Source organism: Thermobia domestica, chromosome 8, assembly GCF_964235325.1.
Source record: "Thermobia domestica chromosome 8, izTheDome1.hap1.1, whole genome shotgun sequence".
NCBI lineage: Eukaryota > Metazoa > Arthropoda > Insecta > Zygentoma > Lepismatidae > Thermobia > Thermobia domestica.
Genome location: NC_137461.1, coordinates 118,381,069 through 118,400,854, shown reverse-complemented (window position 1 = coordinate 118,400,854; position 19,786 = coordinate 118,381,069). Strand labels below are relative to the sequence as shown.

The window sequence follows — 19,786 nt, the reverse complement described above, 5'->3', positions numbered from 1 at the left end:
GAATCAAGCCTTACAGTCCACTAGTATGAACATTGTTTTTAGCATTGTCATTGTACTTTAGTGAAGTGACAAATATATGCATTCAAAATTGTACATTTGGTCCTATCTGGGCCACATGAATGCAAAGATTTCTGAGAAATATTCTGTGCTATTGTGAAGAGAAATGTGTTTGTGTCGGCCTATATGTGGTGCTATCAGGTACGTTGAAGAATAATCACGTTATTGTGTAGGCCAGCGTTTCCCAACTGGTGTGCCGCGGCACACTGGTGTGCCGCGAATGGGCCGCTGGTGTGCCGCGACGAAATCGAGCTGGTTGTCTCGTAGTCGTGTATTGTCAAGATTTTATACACTTAAAGAACAACTTCTTTCTGTCAGAAGAAAGTGAAAATTTTGATTTCCTTAGTGATGATTCTTGGTGCAATAAAGTTACTTTTCTTACCGACATATTTCAAACATTGAATACGCTGAACAAATGCATGCAGGAAAAAATCAAAATATCCTAACCTTAAGTGACAAAATTTGCTCATTTAGGGAGAAACTCTTATTTTGGGAGGTCAGAATTAGAAAACAAAACAAATGTGACATTTGAGATTACAAAGTGCTGTAAAATTGACACAAACCTCTCAACACTCATTTCTAGAGGTCTGCGCGGATATAAAATATCGCATCCGCATCCGTACCGCATTCGCAGCATCTCTATCCGCACCCGCATCCGTAATCTTCTATCCGCACCCTCATCCCCAGATAATGAGGTAGCAAATATATACAACTTACATATTCTATAATAGTTATGATTTCTAAAATATTTTTGAACACATTTTAAATAGGTATTGAAAAGAGCAATAAAAGGACAACTCTCTCCTGTCATTTCTTCTCCTTTTGCTGCCACTGAGTCGCAAGCTTCAAACACTAATTTTGATTTTAGTTATTTTTCAACCGGTTTTATTTATTTATTTGTCGACACAACAGGTTAATTTAAAACTTCTAATTCAAAACAAACGTTTCTTAGTGTTCTTTCCACCATCATCACAAATTTCATAGCGTTTTTTTAGGTAGGGAAAAGAAGTAGGAAACCATATGCGCAACTTTATCCGCTATCCGCACAGAAACGAAATATATATATCTGCAGATACCCATTTTGATACGGATATCCGCGGATATCCCCATCCGCGCAGACCTCTACTCATTTGAGATACATTGTATTTGTTGAGCACCAATGTTGAATAGAATTTTCCTACGCTTCAGTTTAACTCATTTGCCTGGGTGAGGGACTACTTTGCGCCTTTTGCCCTACAGTCAGCAGAATTAAATGTTCAGGAGAAAAGTGAATTGGTCGATGAGGAATGACCGAGGTTTGAAGCTCCAGCACCCATTCTGGATTTCTCTCCGGAGAGAATGTAAAGCTATTTCTACAAAGTTCATATTCCCTTTTCTACATCCTACTTAAGTAAAGCAGGATTTTCTGCATTGAACACAATCAAGTGTAAGAACGGGTCACAACTTTTAACTCCAGAACACGACACGAAGGTGTGTTTAACAACTATCAGTCCACAATTGAAGAAGATTATGAAAGAACGTCAAGCTCAAGTTGCACATTAATTTTGCTTCGTGCACCAACTTGTTTCACTTATTTTTGAAAAACTGTAACATCCATATATTATTATTAAACAATTGCAATCTTCAAGAGATATTATTGAAATAATGTTACATTACTAATATTATTGAACAATTCTAACCTTCATAATATATTTAAAAATTGTAACGTAGATCAACGATGTTAATAAATTATGTTTCATACTGTGTTACTTCTCTGTACATTTTTAACGTTGAAAAAAGTATTTGTTATCATTGTATGACCAATATTGCTTCTTTATTGTTGCAGAATATTTTGTAACTTGAAATATTAAAATAATATTCATTTCTTTCGGTAAAGCAAGCATGTATACAAATTACATACATTTGTGTTATTAAAGTACAAGAGATTAGTTCTTTCGTTATGATCTTCCTTCTTAGTGAAAGGTTGGCTACAGTTTTCGAAAAAGAAAGCGTATTTTTAAAAACCTGAGTCCTATATTTCAGTGCAATTGTTCTCTATTTTTAAATTAGAATGAAAAATAAGCATAATGATTTACCACGGGGAGAAAACCAGCGATCGAGCTTTCTTCCCTGTGAGATCAGCAATCACAGAAAAAAAAATACCACAGTATTTTATATTTACGAATATAATAATAATAATAATAATAATAATAATAATAATAATAATAATAATAATAATAATAATAATAATAATAATAATAATAATAATAATAATATATCTATGAGTGTGCCGCGAGAATTCAAGTTACATCCGTAGTGTGCCGCAAGTTGAAAAAGGTTGGGAAACGCTGGTGTAGGCGGACAGCTGTTGTACCAGGACCAGGCTTCTGAAGTATATTTTATAGGTAAAAAAAAGGGGAAAACGTCATCATCAGGTCAGTAGTTTTTATTCTTCATATTTCTGCGTAGCATTTAATCATGACAATCACATCAGCGTCTTTTAAGATAAAGATCTGCATACACTGGCCAGTTAACCAGAATAAAAACTTTTGTTCAGGCCTTTGATCCAAATGAAGGCAATATAGAAGAAATACGTGCACGTTTAAAACATCTAAATAACGTCTAGTCAAAGTTACAGGAGGTGCAAGATAGTATTGAAATTGATCAAATCGAACCCGAAGCGGAAGCAGAAAACGTTCGTGCAGAAATTGAAAATGTGTATTTTTCTTTAGAGGCTCAAATGCAAGCACTTGTTTTAAAACATGGAAATAAAGAATCAGCTGTTAATAATAGCACTAGCAGTAGCGCACAAGTTAAATTACCTGTCATACAGTTGTCTGCATTTGACGGGAACTGTAAACATTGGTTATCATATAAGGACACTTCCGGTACCTCCGAACTTCTCTTAAGGGCGAAGCGTTAAACCTAATTGAAAATTAACCAATTACCGAAACAAATTATTCAGTAGCATGGCAATTACTCGTTGACAGGTATTCAAATAAAAAGCTAATTGCTTCTTCTTACATTCACGAAATACTACAAATCAAGCCAGTGTATAAAGAAAATGTAAGTGAACTTCGCGCTTTTATAAATACAGCTACTAGCAATATAAATGCGCTACAAGCACTTGAGCCAAACGTAAACCTCACAGACGTAATTTTGACCCAACACTTTGTATCAAAATTAGAAGCAACTACTAGAAAGTCATGGGAGCTTCAAAATACGAATTCTAATTTTCCTGCTTTATCAAAATTCTTTTCGTTTCTCGAGAAACGTTGCCAGGTGCTTGAGAACATGAGAATTAGTATTGATGGTGTGAAGCAGTGTAGTTGCGTACAAAACAAGCAAGCAAAAGGTATTCAGTCATCAAAGACTTATTTGTCATTTTCAAATGCATGTGAATTTTGTAATAGCCAGTATCCCTTATATTCTTGTTCGTCTTTTGTGAATGCAGGACACAGCCAAAAATTAGAGTGCATTCGTAAAAATAAATTATGCATGAATTGTTTGAAAAGTAATCATTTTTTGAAGAATTGTGAATCGAGAGGTTGAGTGTTCTAAATAGCACAATACATTATTGCATGTAGACGTAACAAAGGACAAATCAGTGCGGTTTCCAAGTGTAAGCAGTGCCGCAATGCAAGAGCATAGTAACAACTCAGATTCGAGTGAAAATTTAGGGCAAGTGTGCATTAAAGGCTAGGCCTAACGCAAGTGTTGTTATCTACTGCAATAGTAAAAGTAAGAGATAACAAGGGAAATTTGGTTCCTTGTCTCGCGCTTCTAGACAGTGCTAGTCAGACCAATTTCGTAACAGAATTTGGTGCAACAATTGAACATCAAACGGTATAGACAGTAAACTTTAATTCAAGGTATAAATCAAGCAATATCTAATACAAAGTACTCTGTATATATTTGTGTCCATTCATGTGTTAACACATTTTCATTGAATATAAGTTGTTCAGTTCTCCCTCACATTACAAGTAAACTACCAGAAGAAAGAATTAATTGTGACGATTGGAACATTCTCAAGGACACTGTTCTAGCAGATCCTACTTTTAATACGCCTGGAGACATAGATATTCTTTTAGGTGTAGAAGTATTCTACATAACTATGAAGTCAGGACACAAAACACGGCCAGGTGATTTTCCAGTGCTTCAGGAGACAGAATTGGGATGGATCGTGGCAGGACGCATTCCTCAAGAACGTGACCCCCATTTTCCATTAACAACATGTTTTATGAAGACAAACATAGATCTACAGCAACAACTACAAAAATTATGGGAACTAGAAGAAATTACTGTTACACCTAGATCAAGCGAAGAGCTTGCATGTGAGCGACATTTCGTTTAGAATACAACAAGAGATCATACAAGGCGTTTCATTGTACGAATGTCTTTGCTTGAAGACCGCACAGTTTTAGACGATTCTTATCAGCAGGCATTTGTTAGATTAAAGCAATTGGAAAGAAGATTCGATCAACACCCAGACTTTGAAGCTAAATATACGGAATTCATGCAAGAATATGAAGATCTTGGTCACATGGTAAGGATGGATGAGCGTAAAAAGGAGGACTTCAGCGTTGCATACTATTTGCCACATCATGCAGTTTTTAAGCCCACAAGCTCTACAACGAAGCTCCGTGTGGTGTTTGATGCTTCAGCAAAATCTGACAGTGGAAAAAGCCTCAACGACATTCTCTTAGTTGGTCCTACAATACAGAAAGATTTGTTTTCTAACGTTTTGCGCTTTAGAACTCATTCAGTAGTATTCACTGCAGATATCGCTAAGATGTATCGCATGGTCAATGTTCATCCAGAAGACACATCATTACAACGTATATTGTGGAGAAGATCTAGAAATGTACCGATTCAAGTTTCTGAGTTGAAAACACTAACGTATGGTACGGTATGTGCTTCATTTGTGGCCACAAGATGCCTACAGCAATTAGCAGACGAAGAAGAGCATAATTACCCTGTAGCAGCAGAAATATTACGTCGAGATTTCTATGTTGACGATGTTTGTAGAGACATGAACAACATACAGCAAGCTCTAGAGGTCCAGAAGCAATTGATAGAGTTACTGGGAAAGGGAGTTTTTACACTTAGGAAATGGAGTTCGAATGATCCAAGGTTATTGGAATCCATCTCGCCAGAGCTTCGAGAAGTGTAGCGTCCAATCCAGTTCCACGAAGGCCAAGGCGTCAAGGCATTAGGATTGTCATGGCATCAAGACAGGGATATATTTCTCGTTGAAAGCAAGACGTCAACAATGAAGGTTCAAGAGTGCATTACTAAACGCCAGATTGCTTCAATCGTTGCCACTATATTCGATCCATTAGGAGTAATTTCACCAGTTGTCATTTCATACAAAACATTTTTGCAAGAATTGTGGCGATAAAAGGTACAATGGGACGACAGTATACCAATGGAATTAGCAAATAAATGGACTCAATTGTACAAGCAACTTCTATTAATCAATCAGATTAAGTTCGACAGATATGTACTCGTTGAAGGAAACATAGCGGAGATTCAGATCCATGGTTTTTCAGATGCTTCTCAAAGAGCATATGGAGCTTGCATTTATATGCGATCGATTAATCAACAAGGAAAAATATCAGTTAAGTTATATTGTGCTAAATCACGTGTGCCCCAGTCAAGAAACTTACTCTCCCATGTCTGGAGTTATGCGCAGTAGTTGTTTTGGCAAAATTAGTTCACAAGATTTTACCAAATTTAAAACTGAACATAAGTAGTGTCCATCTATAGACCGACTCCCAAATCGTGTTGGTATGGTTAGCTTCTCCGTGCAACAAATGAAAACCTTTCGTGGCCAACAGAGTAGCTCAAATTCAAGACTTAACTGACGTTAGCGGTTGGAAACATGTAACTTCTTCAGACAATCCTGGAGACTTGATTTCAAGAGGAATAGATGCAGTTTCCATAAAGCATAATTCATTATGGTGGCACGGTCCACAATGGTTTTCTAGTGTAGAATCTAATTGGTCAATCACTTGTAAGGATTCATTGCAACCAGATCAAGTTCCAGAGAAATGAAATCTTTAAGTTTTACGTCCCACGTTTATGCCGGTGAGGCTAAAGGAGACGGTGATAATGAGAGATGAATGAAAATGGTGGAATGAAGAAAGTGGGAGGAAACCAAGTTCCAGAGAGTAAGGGAACCATAACATTGACAGTCACTTTAGGCAATTGGTGCAATGACACCATAACAACATTCTCAAAATTGTCAAGGTTAGTTAGAGCAATAGCATATTGTAGACATTTTGTTCATAACATCAGACAGAAGCAAAACAAACTAACAGAAGGACATTCAGTACAAGAACTTCATACAGCGCTCCATGTTTGCATCAAATGGACACAAGAAATTGGATTTCACAGCAAATTACAGTATCTTCGTGATGGAAACATTGTTCCGCCAAGAAGTAAACTGAACAATTTACATCCATTTTTAGATAGTGAAGGCATGATCCGAGTTGGAGGAAGATTGGAGAATAGTCAACTTCCGTTTGACGCCAAACATCAAATAGTTCTGCATTCAAACCAACACTTAACAAAACTTATAGTTGAAGCAGAACATTTAAGATTACTTCATGCTGGACTCCAATTATTAATATCATCACTACGCCAGAAATATTGGATATCAGGTGCAAACAAGTAGCAAAACAAGTGATTCTTCATTGTTTGACGTATTTCAAGTTAAAGGACAGTGGTTCCAAACAACTTATGCGACAGTTGCCAGCAGCTCGTGTGCAGCAAACCAGACCATTTCTAAACGTAGGCGTGGACTACGCTGGAGCGTTTAACATAAAATCAGGAGCAGTTAGAAATAGATCTGTACGTAAGGCATATGTAGCGTTATTTGTTTATCCACCAAGGCAATACATCTGGAATTGCTAACAGATCTTAGTGCGCAGTCATTCATAGCAGCTTTACGCAGATTCATAGCCAGACGAGGAAGATGTCTCAATATATACTGCGACAATGGCACAAATTTCGTTGGAGCCAACAACGAATTGGAAAGAATTGTATCAGCTGTTTTCATCAGATCCTTTTAGTTCTCAAGTTCATGATTTTACATCGACCGAAGGAGTTCAGTGGCACTTCATACCACCAAATTCACCGCATTTTGGAGGACTATGGAAAGCCGCTATAAAATCAATAAAATACCATTTAGTTCATATTACAAAAGGTGCAGTGTTAATATATGAAGAGTTTGCTACATTACTCACACAGATTCAGGCCTGTCTCAACTCTCGACCACTTACAGTGCTATCAAGTGAGCCTAACGAAATCAGTGTTCTCACCCCTGGACATTTTTAATTGGAGAAGCACTTACAGATTTACCAGAGCCTAACTTCACCGATCTACCACAGAACCGCTTATCTCGTTGGCAGAAGATACAACAACTAAAACAACACATTTGGAAGAGATGGTCCCGAGATTATTTACATGGTCTTCAACAACGCTCTAAGACAACTTCACCGCAACACAATCTCAAGGTCGGAGATGTAGTTTTGCTGATTGAAGACAACGTTCCTGCATTGCAGTGGAAATTGGGCATCAATGAAACAATGAGCCCAGGAAAGGATTTCTTAGTTCATGTAGTTACGGTTCGTACTACAACTGGAACATGTAAACGTTCCATAGAGAAACTAGTTGCATTACCATATAACAACGATTAGAATTGAGATTCTGGTAATTTAAAAATAAGTACAATTGTAACATTGCTTCAAGTATTGTGTTCGTTTCGTTTTTTATATGTATCATTTTGTTTTATTTGGTTAGACTTTTGCTGACCAACAGGGTGGAGTATGTTTGGGATTATTTGTATATTTAACAGTGTGTGTCTGCCTTTAGCTGGCAACAGTGTTCAAGTTTACTTAACGCTTTTCTATTGTTGTGTGAAGTGTGTGAGTGTGGAGGCAAGAACATGCAGTTTTTGTGGACCATATATCATGGTCGAAGATCATACTATATAGCACAAACAATAAGCCAAAATATCACAATCATTTGCAACTAAAGACCTTGTGAATATATTTGTTCTCGTAAATTATTTTTCTGTGTAAACCGAACTTGTAATCATTAAATACAGTACCGGTACAGTGAAATTATATTTGGTTGCATTCATGTGGTATACGAATCAAGCCTTACAGTCCACTAGTATGAACATTGTTTTTAGCATTGTCATTGTACTTTAATGAAGTTACAAATGTATACATTCAAAATTGTACAAATTTCTAATCAAAAAATGTCTTGTTTTGCAATATTACAATATTAGTTGTCGGATTTTCTGTTAGTATAATTTGTAATTTTAATAGTGATACATTTTTAAAGTATTTCATTTTTATAATTTTACAGAAAGAGGAGTATTTGCTTATGCTGTAAATCCAGGTGCAGTTCATACTCCTATGTCTTTTAAATTTGCGTCATTATTTTTTCCAAGACTTCCTGTTAACGTCTTATGTGATATCAACAAGCGATACATCTCCCAAACACCTAAGGAAGGAGCAAGAGGCATCATTTTCTGTGCTGTAAACAAAACAATTACAAATGAGAATCATATTTACTACAGGTGAGAGAGAAAGTATGAATGTGTTAGTGCAATAAACTATCTGTATAATTATGGAGTGAATACGATTACAATACTTACTCTACTTATGGATAGTGGGGTCCAATACTTAAGCCCTAGTAGTTTGCTTCTGTTGAAAGTAATATATCATTGTAAAAAAAAAAGTTACTGCTCATGCTAATGACAAAATGCTAAGCTTGTATAAATTTCTAATCACATTTTTAAAACTAGTTTGAAGACGCTGAATAAAATGGAAATAATTTCAAACATATCTGTCCATGGAACACGGAAAGGAAAAAAGATCTCAAAGTTATGACGATTTATATTTATCTGTATCCCAATCATTGAAATTATTTTTCTCAATAGTTCATATCTAGGTTGTTTAGAAATAGTCCTATTGTGATTCATTGTTTTCAGATTGATATAAAAAGCTGTAGTTATAAAGGGATAATATTAAACAGTAAAGTAAATAAATAAATGTAATGTGTATTGAAATTAGCTTATTCTAGGTCGCCACTTCGTTTTGTAGCGGTAAAATCTGTAACTACCATACTACTTCGAAGATATGTTGGAAAATAAAATTCCTTGTATTTAGCTTTATTAGTATTTACGCAATCTGACACTGTAATAAAATCAAAATAATACCAGATTCTTCCAAATCCCTACTGATGAATTTTATGGCCATTAAATACTAACTATTTCTTATATACAAGCTATAGAATTAATTTCAACACCTAAAGAATTTGCTTTTCAACTTTTATTTTATAATTTGCATGTCAGCAAAAACAGTGATTATGTTTCATAAAATAGTTCTACATCTGCTGATAGATGTCCCTTTTTAATCAACATAATAGGAGGTTTAATATATTTAGTTTCGGTTAATAATATTAAACAATCAACATGCATGTATGCACCAACACAAATTTACAGATCTCAATTTCCAAATAAGAGAATAAAAATTCATGCTGTTAGTATTCTATCAATTTATACAACATTATACGATTGTGTTACTAATTGTATTACCTATATTTTAGTAGGTATTTACTACACTTTCTTTATTAGTACAGGTACTTGTACATGCATTGGTAAAGAAATACTACACACATCTTCAGATTCTTGTACATGCATTTACTGAAGAAATACTACTAGGACAAGACCTGGAAAATAATTTAATCTAACCTGTGATCGGAATTTCTACATTTTTCTGTACTATATTGAATAAACATGAACAATCGCACTGTAATTTCAAAGTAACATGAGATCAAATATGCAATCCATTTTACCACTTAATTAAAGAAGAATTAGAATAGATTTAGTATAGAGCAGGTTCAGATTTACTATATTTCAACTCAGAAAATGATTTTGATTATACATCATATTCTACAATAGCCAAGACTTGTTTATTTACGTAAATTAATTTTTATACGTTAGTCAACATTTCTGAACTTTTTAAATTTTGTTATAGCTAAGACATTTGTGTAGTGAATCTAGGTATCAGCCATCCCCTTTCGAGGGAGGCGAGCTGAGGTTTCTTAAGTACTGATCATTTTGAAGGCTATGTCACTTGTAAAATATATTTCACTGAAGACGAATTAAATATCACTTGAATGAGCTAATTATATAGCTAAATCTAATTTACCTTATTCACAGCTACTACACAAATCCAAATTTCCTTTGATCAGTTCGCAGCCAATATATTTGTGTATAATTTACTATTTCCACACAAATTTTTATTTAAATACAATTCAGTTTAAACTAAAATCACTTTGTTTAATCCTTTAAATAACTATTGATTTCGAAAGCAGCTTAAAACTTGGAAAATTACGTAATTTGCTGCTGACTAAATTATATTGGATCGACCTTTTATAAAATTTCCATTTTCTACAAACTCTCGAACCCAACTCACTTTACTTTTGCTTTACTATATATCGGAGTTTGGGGTTTACATAGCGGTATCCATGGAAACGTGTATATTATTTCTATAAATATTAAAATTTACAAGGATAACTAACTGCCTCCATATTCATACGCGCAAATATGCACTACTTAATGACGTATGACGCCAACTAGTCATATAGCATCATTGCAAAATATTTTAAACTAATAACATATAGCAATCCAATAAATAACAACATATAACAAAAACGAAATAAACTACAAAAATAACGAAAATATATTTTGGTGAATAAATTCAAAATTTGACTCGCCACAAGGTTTCCAGCGCTGGGATTTAAAAATAAGTTTTGAAACGAAGTGTAAAAACTTATTTTTAAAATTAATTTTCTATTTTTTTAAAGATATTAAGTATAGAACACGTTCAGTGAACAGCTTTACATATTTGTCCAGCTGAGAACCTAAAAATGACAGTTTATTTTTATAAGTTAATTTAATAAAACTTTAAAGTTTATCAACAGATTATTATACTAATTTTCCTTACTAATATTAAGTTTTTCGTACTTACATTTATTAACCTTTTCTCTAATTGATATATATAAGCAGAATTCTCTTTGCTTTTGAATTCTCACTTACACTTAATATCGTCACGTTTCTTTCTTTTCTTGAGATTATTAGATTTCATTAATTAATGCTCCTTAAAATTGTTCAGTAATTCTTGTTTCTTTTCTTCTGAGCAGTTAAAATGTTTAAGTTTGAAAAGTTCTGACTTCCTATGTCATTTCCTTGTAAGTCTTTCAGAATAGCCCTATTTCTTAATACCTTATACACAAGAAATGGACCACAATAGCAAAAGAAATACTTGTGAATCATTTGTTTAATAGCAGAAGATTGATGATGTGTTTTAATCAAGACTAGATCATTCTCCTTTATAGATATTCCTTTTCTGACTTTATTCTCATTATCGGACTTGCTTTGCTTTGGTATATTGAATTCCGCTTGGAACTGTCTATCTTCTAAATTTGTCTCTTCTAGAGTTTTAGGCCAATGATACATTATGCGAAAATGTAAGTCAGCTGAATATGATAGAAATAATTCCAGAGGTGATTTACCAGTAGACTCACATACTGAGTAGTTCAGGGAATCTTGAATTAGCTTTAACATTTGGTTCCACTTGGTGTGATCATCATGACACTTTAATCTAATTAGCTGGTTTAAGTTTCTGTGGACTCTTTCTATCAAACCATTTGAAAAAGGAGAATATGGTGATGTTACAATATGTTTAATATTCTTGTTGTCGCAAAAATGTTTCCATCTCTTGGATAAAAACTGAGTTCCACGATCACTTACTAAATAAGTTGGATATGGTAGCATATAAAAGTACTTACTTTCTAAAACGAAAATTCTCTCTTGAATTTGCCTTTTTCAGAGGAAAGAAAGTTACGAATCGGGAATATACGTCTATAATTGATAATATATAATTATACCCACTACTTTTAGGTAACCTCCCAACTATATCAATACATAATTTCTCGTGAGCTCTATCTGCCTGTATGTGACATGGATCTTTTGCAATTATTTGGTTTGAATATTTTATTTTAGCACATTCTACGCAGTCCTTTATATACCTCCGAACGTCTTGCTTCTGGTTTTTCTACTTAAATAATTTTTGAATAAAAGCCGTACATTTCTTTATACCAAAATGTGTTTTCCCGTGAATTTTTTCTATTATTGATTTAACCATAGTCTTTGGAACTACCAGTAACCAATTTTGTGATATCTTATTCTTAAAGTATAAAGCATTTTGATGAATGCATGTTTTAGAAGGATGAACCTTTATCAACTTTTTACAGTAATCTTCCTTTTGTTGTTCCTCCTTTAGTTCGTCGAAATCAAACAATGGATAATCCTCACTCGTCAGAAAATTTATGAAATGATACTCAGTTTCCAAAGGAGGTTCAGGTGGATGTCTACTTAGTATATCTGCTATTCTATTTTCCTTTGTAGAAATATGGCAAAAGGTAAGGTCAAACCTCTGCAGTTTAAGCAAAATTTTGGTCGTTCTTACATCCAAATTTTTCACAGTAAAAGCATGTGTTACTGCCATATTATCTGTGTGAACTATTACTGGCCTACCTAGTATGAAACTAGAAAATTGTTCACAACCATATAACACTGAAAGTAATTCCAATTGGTATATGCTCAATGAAAATTCATGGGCTTTTATTCGTCGGCTAGCATAAGCTATGACCTCAGGTTCTTCTTGATTATCTTGAAATTGTGCTAAGTAACTTGCTAGGCTTTGGGCACAGGCATCTGAATACAAGTGAAACTGTAGATTGTAATCTGGTTGTGCTAATGCTGGAGGATTACTGGCTATAATACGTAAATTTTCGAAAATATCTAACAATTCTTGGGTAAAAACTAATTTTCTGTCTTTCTTGAATAAGTTGAAAAGCGGGGCAGTAAGCTCAGCGAAATCCTTTATGTGCTTTCTTCTAAATGAAATAAGCCCTAAAAATGAGCGCAATTGTTTCTTTGTATTTGGAAGCGGAAAATATCTAATAGGCTCGTTCATTTTTGGGTTTGCCTTGATCGTTTTCCCACTGACTACATGTCCCAAGAATTTTATTTCCTTTCGTATGAAACTACATTTTTTAAAATTTAATGCAAAATTAGCAGAATCAAATATCTGAAAGACTGTTTCTAAGTGTCTAAGATGGTCGTCTATAGAAGTGCTGAAAATCAACTGGTCATCTAGGAAATTTATCACGAATGATTTCAACCGTGTTCGAAAGAATTTATTCATCACCTCTTGGTAAACACTTGTAGCTGAGCGTAGTCCCATCGGAAGTCGACAGAGACAGTATTGTCTGTTTGAATATAAGAAACTCGTACACTCATATGAGTCTGGATGGAGGGGAATTCCATAATACGCTTGTGTATTATCGATACTTGAATATATGTTCGCACCTGCTAGTCTTACTAATAAATCTGCTACAGGCTCAACTTGAATTTTAGGACTTACGACTTTCAGATTTAGTAATCTGAGGTCCAAAACTGGCCTCACAGCTCCATTAGCTTTCTTCACGCAGTGAATTGGGTTTAAATAGGGACTACTCTTCTCAACAGCCACCCCTAATCTCAACCAGTTTTCTAATTCATGTTCAAAAGCTTCACGTAAGGCTTGTGGTATGGGATAAATTTTCCCTACTACTGGCTCATCATCAATGAGTTTTATTTTATATGGTTCGACTTTTATCAATCTTGGATCATTTGAAAATAAATGTCTATATCTGAGAAGTAATTCCACTAACTTATCTTCAACAGATGATGACAAATCTTCCCTTTCATTTACGGCGGTTTTGATTTCATCTTCACTAATACTTGAGGTTCTATTTATTTCTGCATTTTGGGATTCAGATGAAACAGAGTCTATATATACAGTCTGTTCATTTTCTAAATTTATTGTCACTTCCTTTTCAAAATTATCCATAATTTTTAAAATTTTGTCCTTACAATTAAGTGTTACTTTATGTCTGATGAAAAATGGATAACCCAATATAAAATCTGGTTTTAAATTCTTTAAAACATACACAGGTACTTCAAATATACTACCTTGAATCTTAATGTTTATTATTTGGAATCCCTTCACAGTAAAACTTTCATTTCCAGCAAATCCCTTCAGAACTAATGAAGTCATTGGCTTCAATTTAGCAGACGGAAATTTTGCATTAATCCGTTCCCAAACTCTATAATTTAATAAATTTAAATCACTACCAGAATCCAAGATGGCCTTTAACTTAATATCGGCAATATGACAATCGAGAGTCGGAGAAGGATATGTCACAATTTCATCCATTTCCTTTTTTTCTTCATTAATAACAAAGCAAATCGATAATTTCAATGGAGGTTCATTTGATTCAAAATTTGTTTTATTCTCAACCGTAACATCTATTCTTTCTTTAATAAGTGTTTCTTCTTCCTCGATAATTTCTCTAACATGTTTCCTATCAGTAATTTTATTTGATGGGGATGATTTCTCTAGGCAGTCGATACCCCCATCACAACCTAACGGCTGCCAGAGACATTTCCCTGATTTGTATTTGAGGTATTCATTTCTTCCGTTTCTCTAGAGGGATTTCCTGACATTGAGCTTTGCCTGTTTTGATTCGAATTCTGGTAAAATCGAGGTGGGTAATATGAACCTTGAAAATCTCTAACATTACTGGGCATAAATGGCACAGGAGGAAAGGCATAGTATGGTATATTTTGATTATGAGGAACATTTCTCCAATTCCTAAAATTTCCTATGTAATTATTCCCAACTCCAACCAACACATTTCTATTTTCTCTGTACCTTCCATAATTATTAATATTCTGATTACTCAAATTAGTTCCATTATTTCCAAATCTAGAGCTTCTTCTGTTAGAAAACCTATTGTGATTATTTCTATTATTGTCACGTGGGATGTTGTTATTTCGGTACATGTTACTTGAATTTTCTACATAGTTTTCCTCAGTCTGACACGACATTTCAAGAGTTTTAACCTTATTAAATTTCTTAGGTGCTACTTTCACTCTATGAATATTTGCTTTTTTTCTCTGCCCACCGTCTATCAATATAGTATTTGATTTATCAGGAGACTGCCACTCCATAAGAGTGTATGTAAGTTCATTAATGGATTTAGGTTTTGTTAGTTTCAGTAACCTGGATTCTTCGTATGGGAGAGCATCAAGTACCAAATTAATGGCATCAATTTCAGATGGCTTACTAACTATATCGAAATATCGTTCCAATAAATACCACGTATATTCTGTCAAAGATTTGTATTTAGATGGATCATATTTCATTGACTGTAGCTGTTTTAACATTAATCGTTCCATTTGTGGAGAAAAGAACTGTTGAGTGAAGTAGTAAATAAAATCTGGATAAGACCTTAATCTGGACTCGATTGATTTAAACCATGACTGAGCTTGTCCTTCTAAGGTATTTGAAATAGCGTATAACTTCATACTATCGTCTAATTTAAAATAATCTAAGCATTGAGTGAGTTTTCGTAAGTAATTTCTTGCAGATTCCTTTTCTATGTTACCTGAAAACTTAGGTAGTTCTCGGAAATCACTCGATAACCTAACACAAGCTTTACCTTGAGATTCATTGTCTACATTAGTTCTATGACTATTAGGCAACCTGATATTTGATAGATAATTATTAGTTGGAATATTAAAATTAGTATAATCTCTCATTGGAGAGTTCAAACCTTCATTCGAATACCTATTATTACTACTAAACATCAAATCGGGCAAAACATTAACAAAATCAGAAGGTTGACCATTTTGAATGTCTATGTCGTTAAGAATTTTAGTATGCCTAGATGGCGTTACCTTGTTAGCTCTAGCGCGCATGGGAATAAATCTAAAGTCTTCATCGTCTCCTTCAGAACCACTACTAGGACCTTCCGAAACAAACAAGTCTTGATTTCGCGTTTCTCTAGAATTTCTGTTGCCCTTAACATGAGTATTAGTGTAAATCACGTGTCTATTTGAATCATTTCTTTCAGAAGCAACCCCTTCCTTAGACATGCTAACCTTATCCTCCAATTTAGAAAGCCTATTTTCTAAACTGTTGAATTGTGACACTTCTGAACCAATTCGCCTTTCATGATCATCCAATCTTGTATTGTGCTTATCTAAAATGGTTTGTACCCGTTCTGTAGCTTTTTTCCAGTTCTGATCTATCAGCTTTACATTATTACTAACTTCATTAAATGATTCTACAGTAATTTTCATCTCGTCCAAATCTGAAACGATTTCTTTCACCTTATTTCCAGATCTATCTACATCAGATTTCACAGTATTTAACTCTTCATACAAAGAAATTATTTCAGCACAAACGCTTGATATTTGAGTATTCAAATTACTAATTTGTTCTGATACCTCTATTTTAAGTTCAGTAACCTGACCTACTAAATCTGATCGCACACTAACAACCTCTACTTGTACTTCACCAACCTCAGTACGTATTTTAGATAAATCTGTTTTCATTTCATTTATCTGTTTACTATTATTTCCAGCTTCAGAACATAGCTTAAAAATTTCAGTATGAACATTAGAAATTTCTGTTTGTACTTTAGCTTGTGTCTGGACAATCTGTGCATTGCTTTCTTCTAACTTTGTAAACTTTTGCACAGAGGTATCCTTCAATTCTTTCAACTGTTCAGTGTTTTTATTTAACATTTCAAAGAACCCCATAGATATAAACCATTCTTTCATCTGTTCCAAACCTTGATCTAAATTTACAATGTCCTTTCCTTTCCCCCCATTTCCATTCTGTGGTAAAGTGCTTATATTATCTACTACGGAATTACCACTAACAGTACTAAACTCGGATTCAGTAGGAGATTCTAGTCCACTTCCAGAAACATCAACTGAATCTGTACCATTTTTCTCGTTATCGCTGATAGTGCTTTGATTTTTACACTGTTTACACAGCCATGTAGCATTACCTAATCGGTATGGTTCATAATCTTCCACAGTCATTGTGGAACAACTAACATGAAATCCCGCTGAACATTTATCACATATTAGTACAGAATCGTCTTTCTTTTCTACACAGCATTTAATGATCATATTGGTTTCATTTCCTTTGCGAGTACGCACCATCTCACAACAGAAATAATAATAAAAAAAATATAACGTCACCAATTTTCTTCAGATAATATTTGCTTATCAAGCAACTATATCACAAAAATAGCTCAACCTACCCTACGAAAAAGAGATAAGACTGAACCTGACACACTACACAATGTTTATCTATTATTGTCTTAGCCTTTTAATTTCACACTTTCTTATCAATTTATTATCGTAATATTAATCACCACAGGCCTCATCAGAAAAGGACAAATAAAATCCTGAAAACTGGGAAAGCCACTCTTTGTAGTTATAAAGGGATAATATTAAACAGTAAAGTAAATAAATAAATGTGATGTGTATTGAAATTAGCTTATTCTAGGTCGCCACTTCGTTTTGTAGCGGTAAAATCTGTAACTACCATACTACTTCGAAGATATGTTGGAAAATAAAATTCCTTGTATTTAGCTTTATTAGTATTTACGCAATCTGACACTGTAATAAAATCAAAATAATACCAGATTCTTCCAAATCCCTACTGATGAATTTTATGGCCATTAAATACTAACTATTTCTTATATACAAGCTATAGAATTAATTTCAACACCTAAAGAATTTGCTTTTCAACTTTTATTTTATAATTTGCATGTCAGCAAAAACAGTGATTATGTTTCATAAAATAGTTCTACATCTGCTGATAGATGTCCCTTTTTAATCAACATAATAGGAGGTTTAATATATTTAGTTTCGGTTAATAATATTAAACAATCAACATGCATGTATCCACCAACACAAATTTACAGATCTCAATTTCCAAATAAGAGAATAAAAATTCATGCTGTTAGTATTCTATCAATTTATACAACATTATACGATTGTGTTACTAATTGTATTACCTATATTTTAGTAGGTATTTACTACACTTTCTTTATTAGTACAGGTACTTGTACATGCATTGGTAAAGAAATACTACACACATCTTCAGATTCTTGTACATGCATTTACTGAAGAAATACTACTAGGACAAGACCTGGAAAATAATTTAATCTAACCTGTGATCGGAATTTCTACATTTTTCTGTACTATATTGAATAAACATGAACAATCGCACTGTAATTTCAAAGTAACATGAGATCAAATATGCAATCCATTTTACCACTTAATTAAAGAAGAATTAGAATAGATTTAGTATAGAGCAGGTTCAGATTTACTATATTTCAACTCAGAAAATGATTTTGATTATACATCATATTCTACAATAGCCAAGACTTGTTTATTTACGTAAATTAATTTTTATACGTTAGTCAACATTTCTGAACTTTTTAAATTTTGTTATAGCTAAGACATTTGTGTAGTGAATCTAGGTATCAGCCATCCCCTTTCGAGGGAGGCGAGCTGAGGTTTCTTAAGTACTGATCATTTTGAAGGCTATGTCACTTGTAAAATATATTTCACTGAAGACGAATTAAATATCACTTGAATGAGCTAATTATATAGCTAAATCTAATTTACCTTATTCACAGCTACTACACAAATCCAAATTTCCTTTGATCAGTTCGCAGCCAATATATTTGTGTATAATTTACTATTTCCACACAAATTTTTATTTAAATACAATTCAGTTTAAACTAAAATCACTTTGTTTAATCCTTTAAATAACTATTGATTTCGAAAGCAGCTTAAAACTTGGAAAATTACGTAATTTGCTGCTGACTAAATTATATTGGATCGACCTTTTATAAAATTTCCATTTTCTACAAACTCTCGAACCCAACTCACTTTACTTTTGCTTTACTATATATCGGAGTTTGGGGTTTACATAGCGGTATCCATGGAAACGTGTATATTATTTCTATAAATATTAAAATTTACAAGGATAACTAACTGCCTCCATATTCATACGCCCAAATATGCACTACTTAATGACGTATGACGCCAACTAGTCATATAGCATCATTGCAAAATATTTTAAACTAATAACATATAGCAATCCAATAAATAACAACATATAACAAAAACGAAATAAACTACAAAAATAACGAAAATATATTTTGGTGAATAAATTCAAAATTTGATTCGCCACAAAGCGCTATTAGAAATTTATTCAGACGTGATCTCTTGTACAATTAGAATGAGCGGTAGTTCTTTGCTATTTTTTTTTCAACCAGAGGATGTATTTTTGTGATAGAGAGAGAAGGAAAACTACTAAAATTTTAATTACAAGTCATTCTATTAAATTGAGAAGAATGAGAAGATAGATTATTGTTTCCAATAATTTTGAACTCGAAATGTTCAACTACGGTCACCACACCAACTTCTATTTTCCACTTTCGTAGTAATTTTGCAGTTGTTAATGAAATATTTATTATGATATATGAACAAAATTATTAAGAACTTATGAAATATAAAATAATCACCATAACTGTTTTTGAGAAAATTAATTGAGCAAAATTAGGCCCCAGTAGTAGTTTTTCACGATAATGGCCCGATTTTGTCCCTGGTTCCCTTGTCCAGAGATGTGTAGGACCACTATCTGTAAATTTTAGCAATAAGTACCTTGGTCATCTATGTGATTTCTTAAAGAAATAGGAGCGCCTGCTCTGAAATTTTGAATTTAAAAAAATGATAGACCGT

General features: G+C 33.5%; 2 protein-coding genes across 2 annotated transcripts; both read left to right on the top strand.

Moving 5' to 3' along the window:
- The first annotated feature begins 4,429 nt into the window (after window positions 1-4,429).
- On the top strand, window positions 4,430-5,209 carry LOC145692272 (uncharacterized). The gene has a single exon (XM_081767569.1). The coding sequence runs from the start codon at window positions 4,430-4,432 to the stop codon at window positions 5,207-5,209; it is 780 nt and encodes a 259-aa protein (XP_081623695.1).
- Window positions 5,210-6,175: 966 nt separating this feature from the next.
- On the top strand, window positions 6,176-6,715 carry LOC145692271 (uncharacterized). Its single transcript, XM_081767568.1, has one exon. The coding sequence runs from the start codon at window positions 6,176-6,178 to the stop codon at window positions 6,713-6,715; it is 540 nt and encodes a 179-aa protein (XP_081623694.1).
- Window positions 6,716-19,786: the final 13,071 nt, after the last annotated feature.

What these genes read in the sequence shown, in the direction of transcription:
- LOC145692271 (XM_081767568.1), top strand. Translation starts at nt 6,176, where the DNA reads ATGAAGAAAGTGGGAGGAAACCAAGTTCCAGAGAGTAAGGGAACCATA.
- LOC145692272 (XM_081767569.1), top strand. Translation starts at nt 4,430, where the DNA reads ATGTCTTTGCTTGAAGACCGCACAGTTTTAGACGATTCTTATCAGCAG.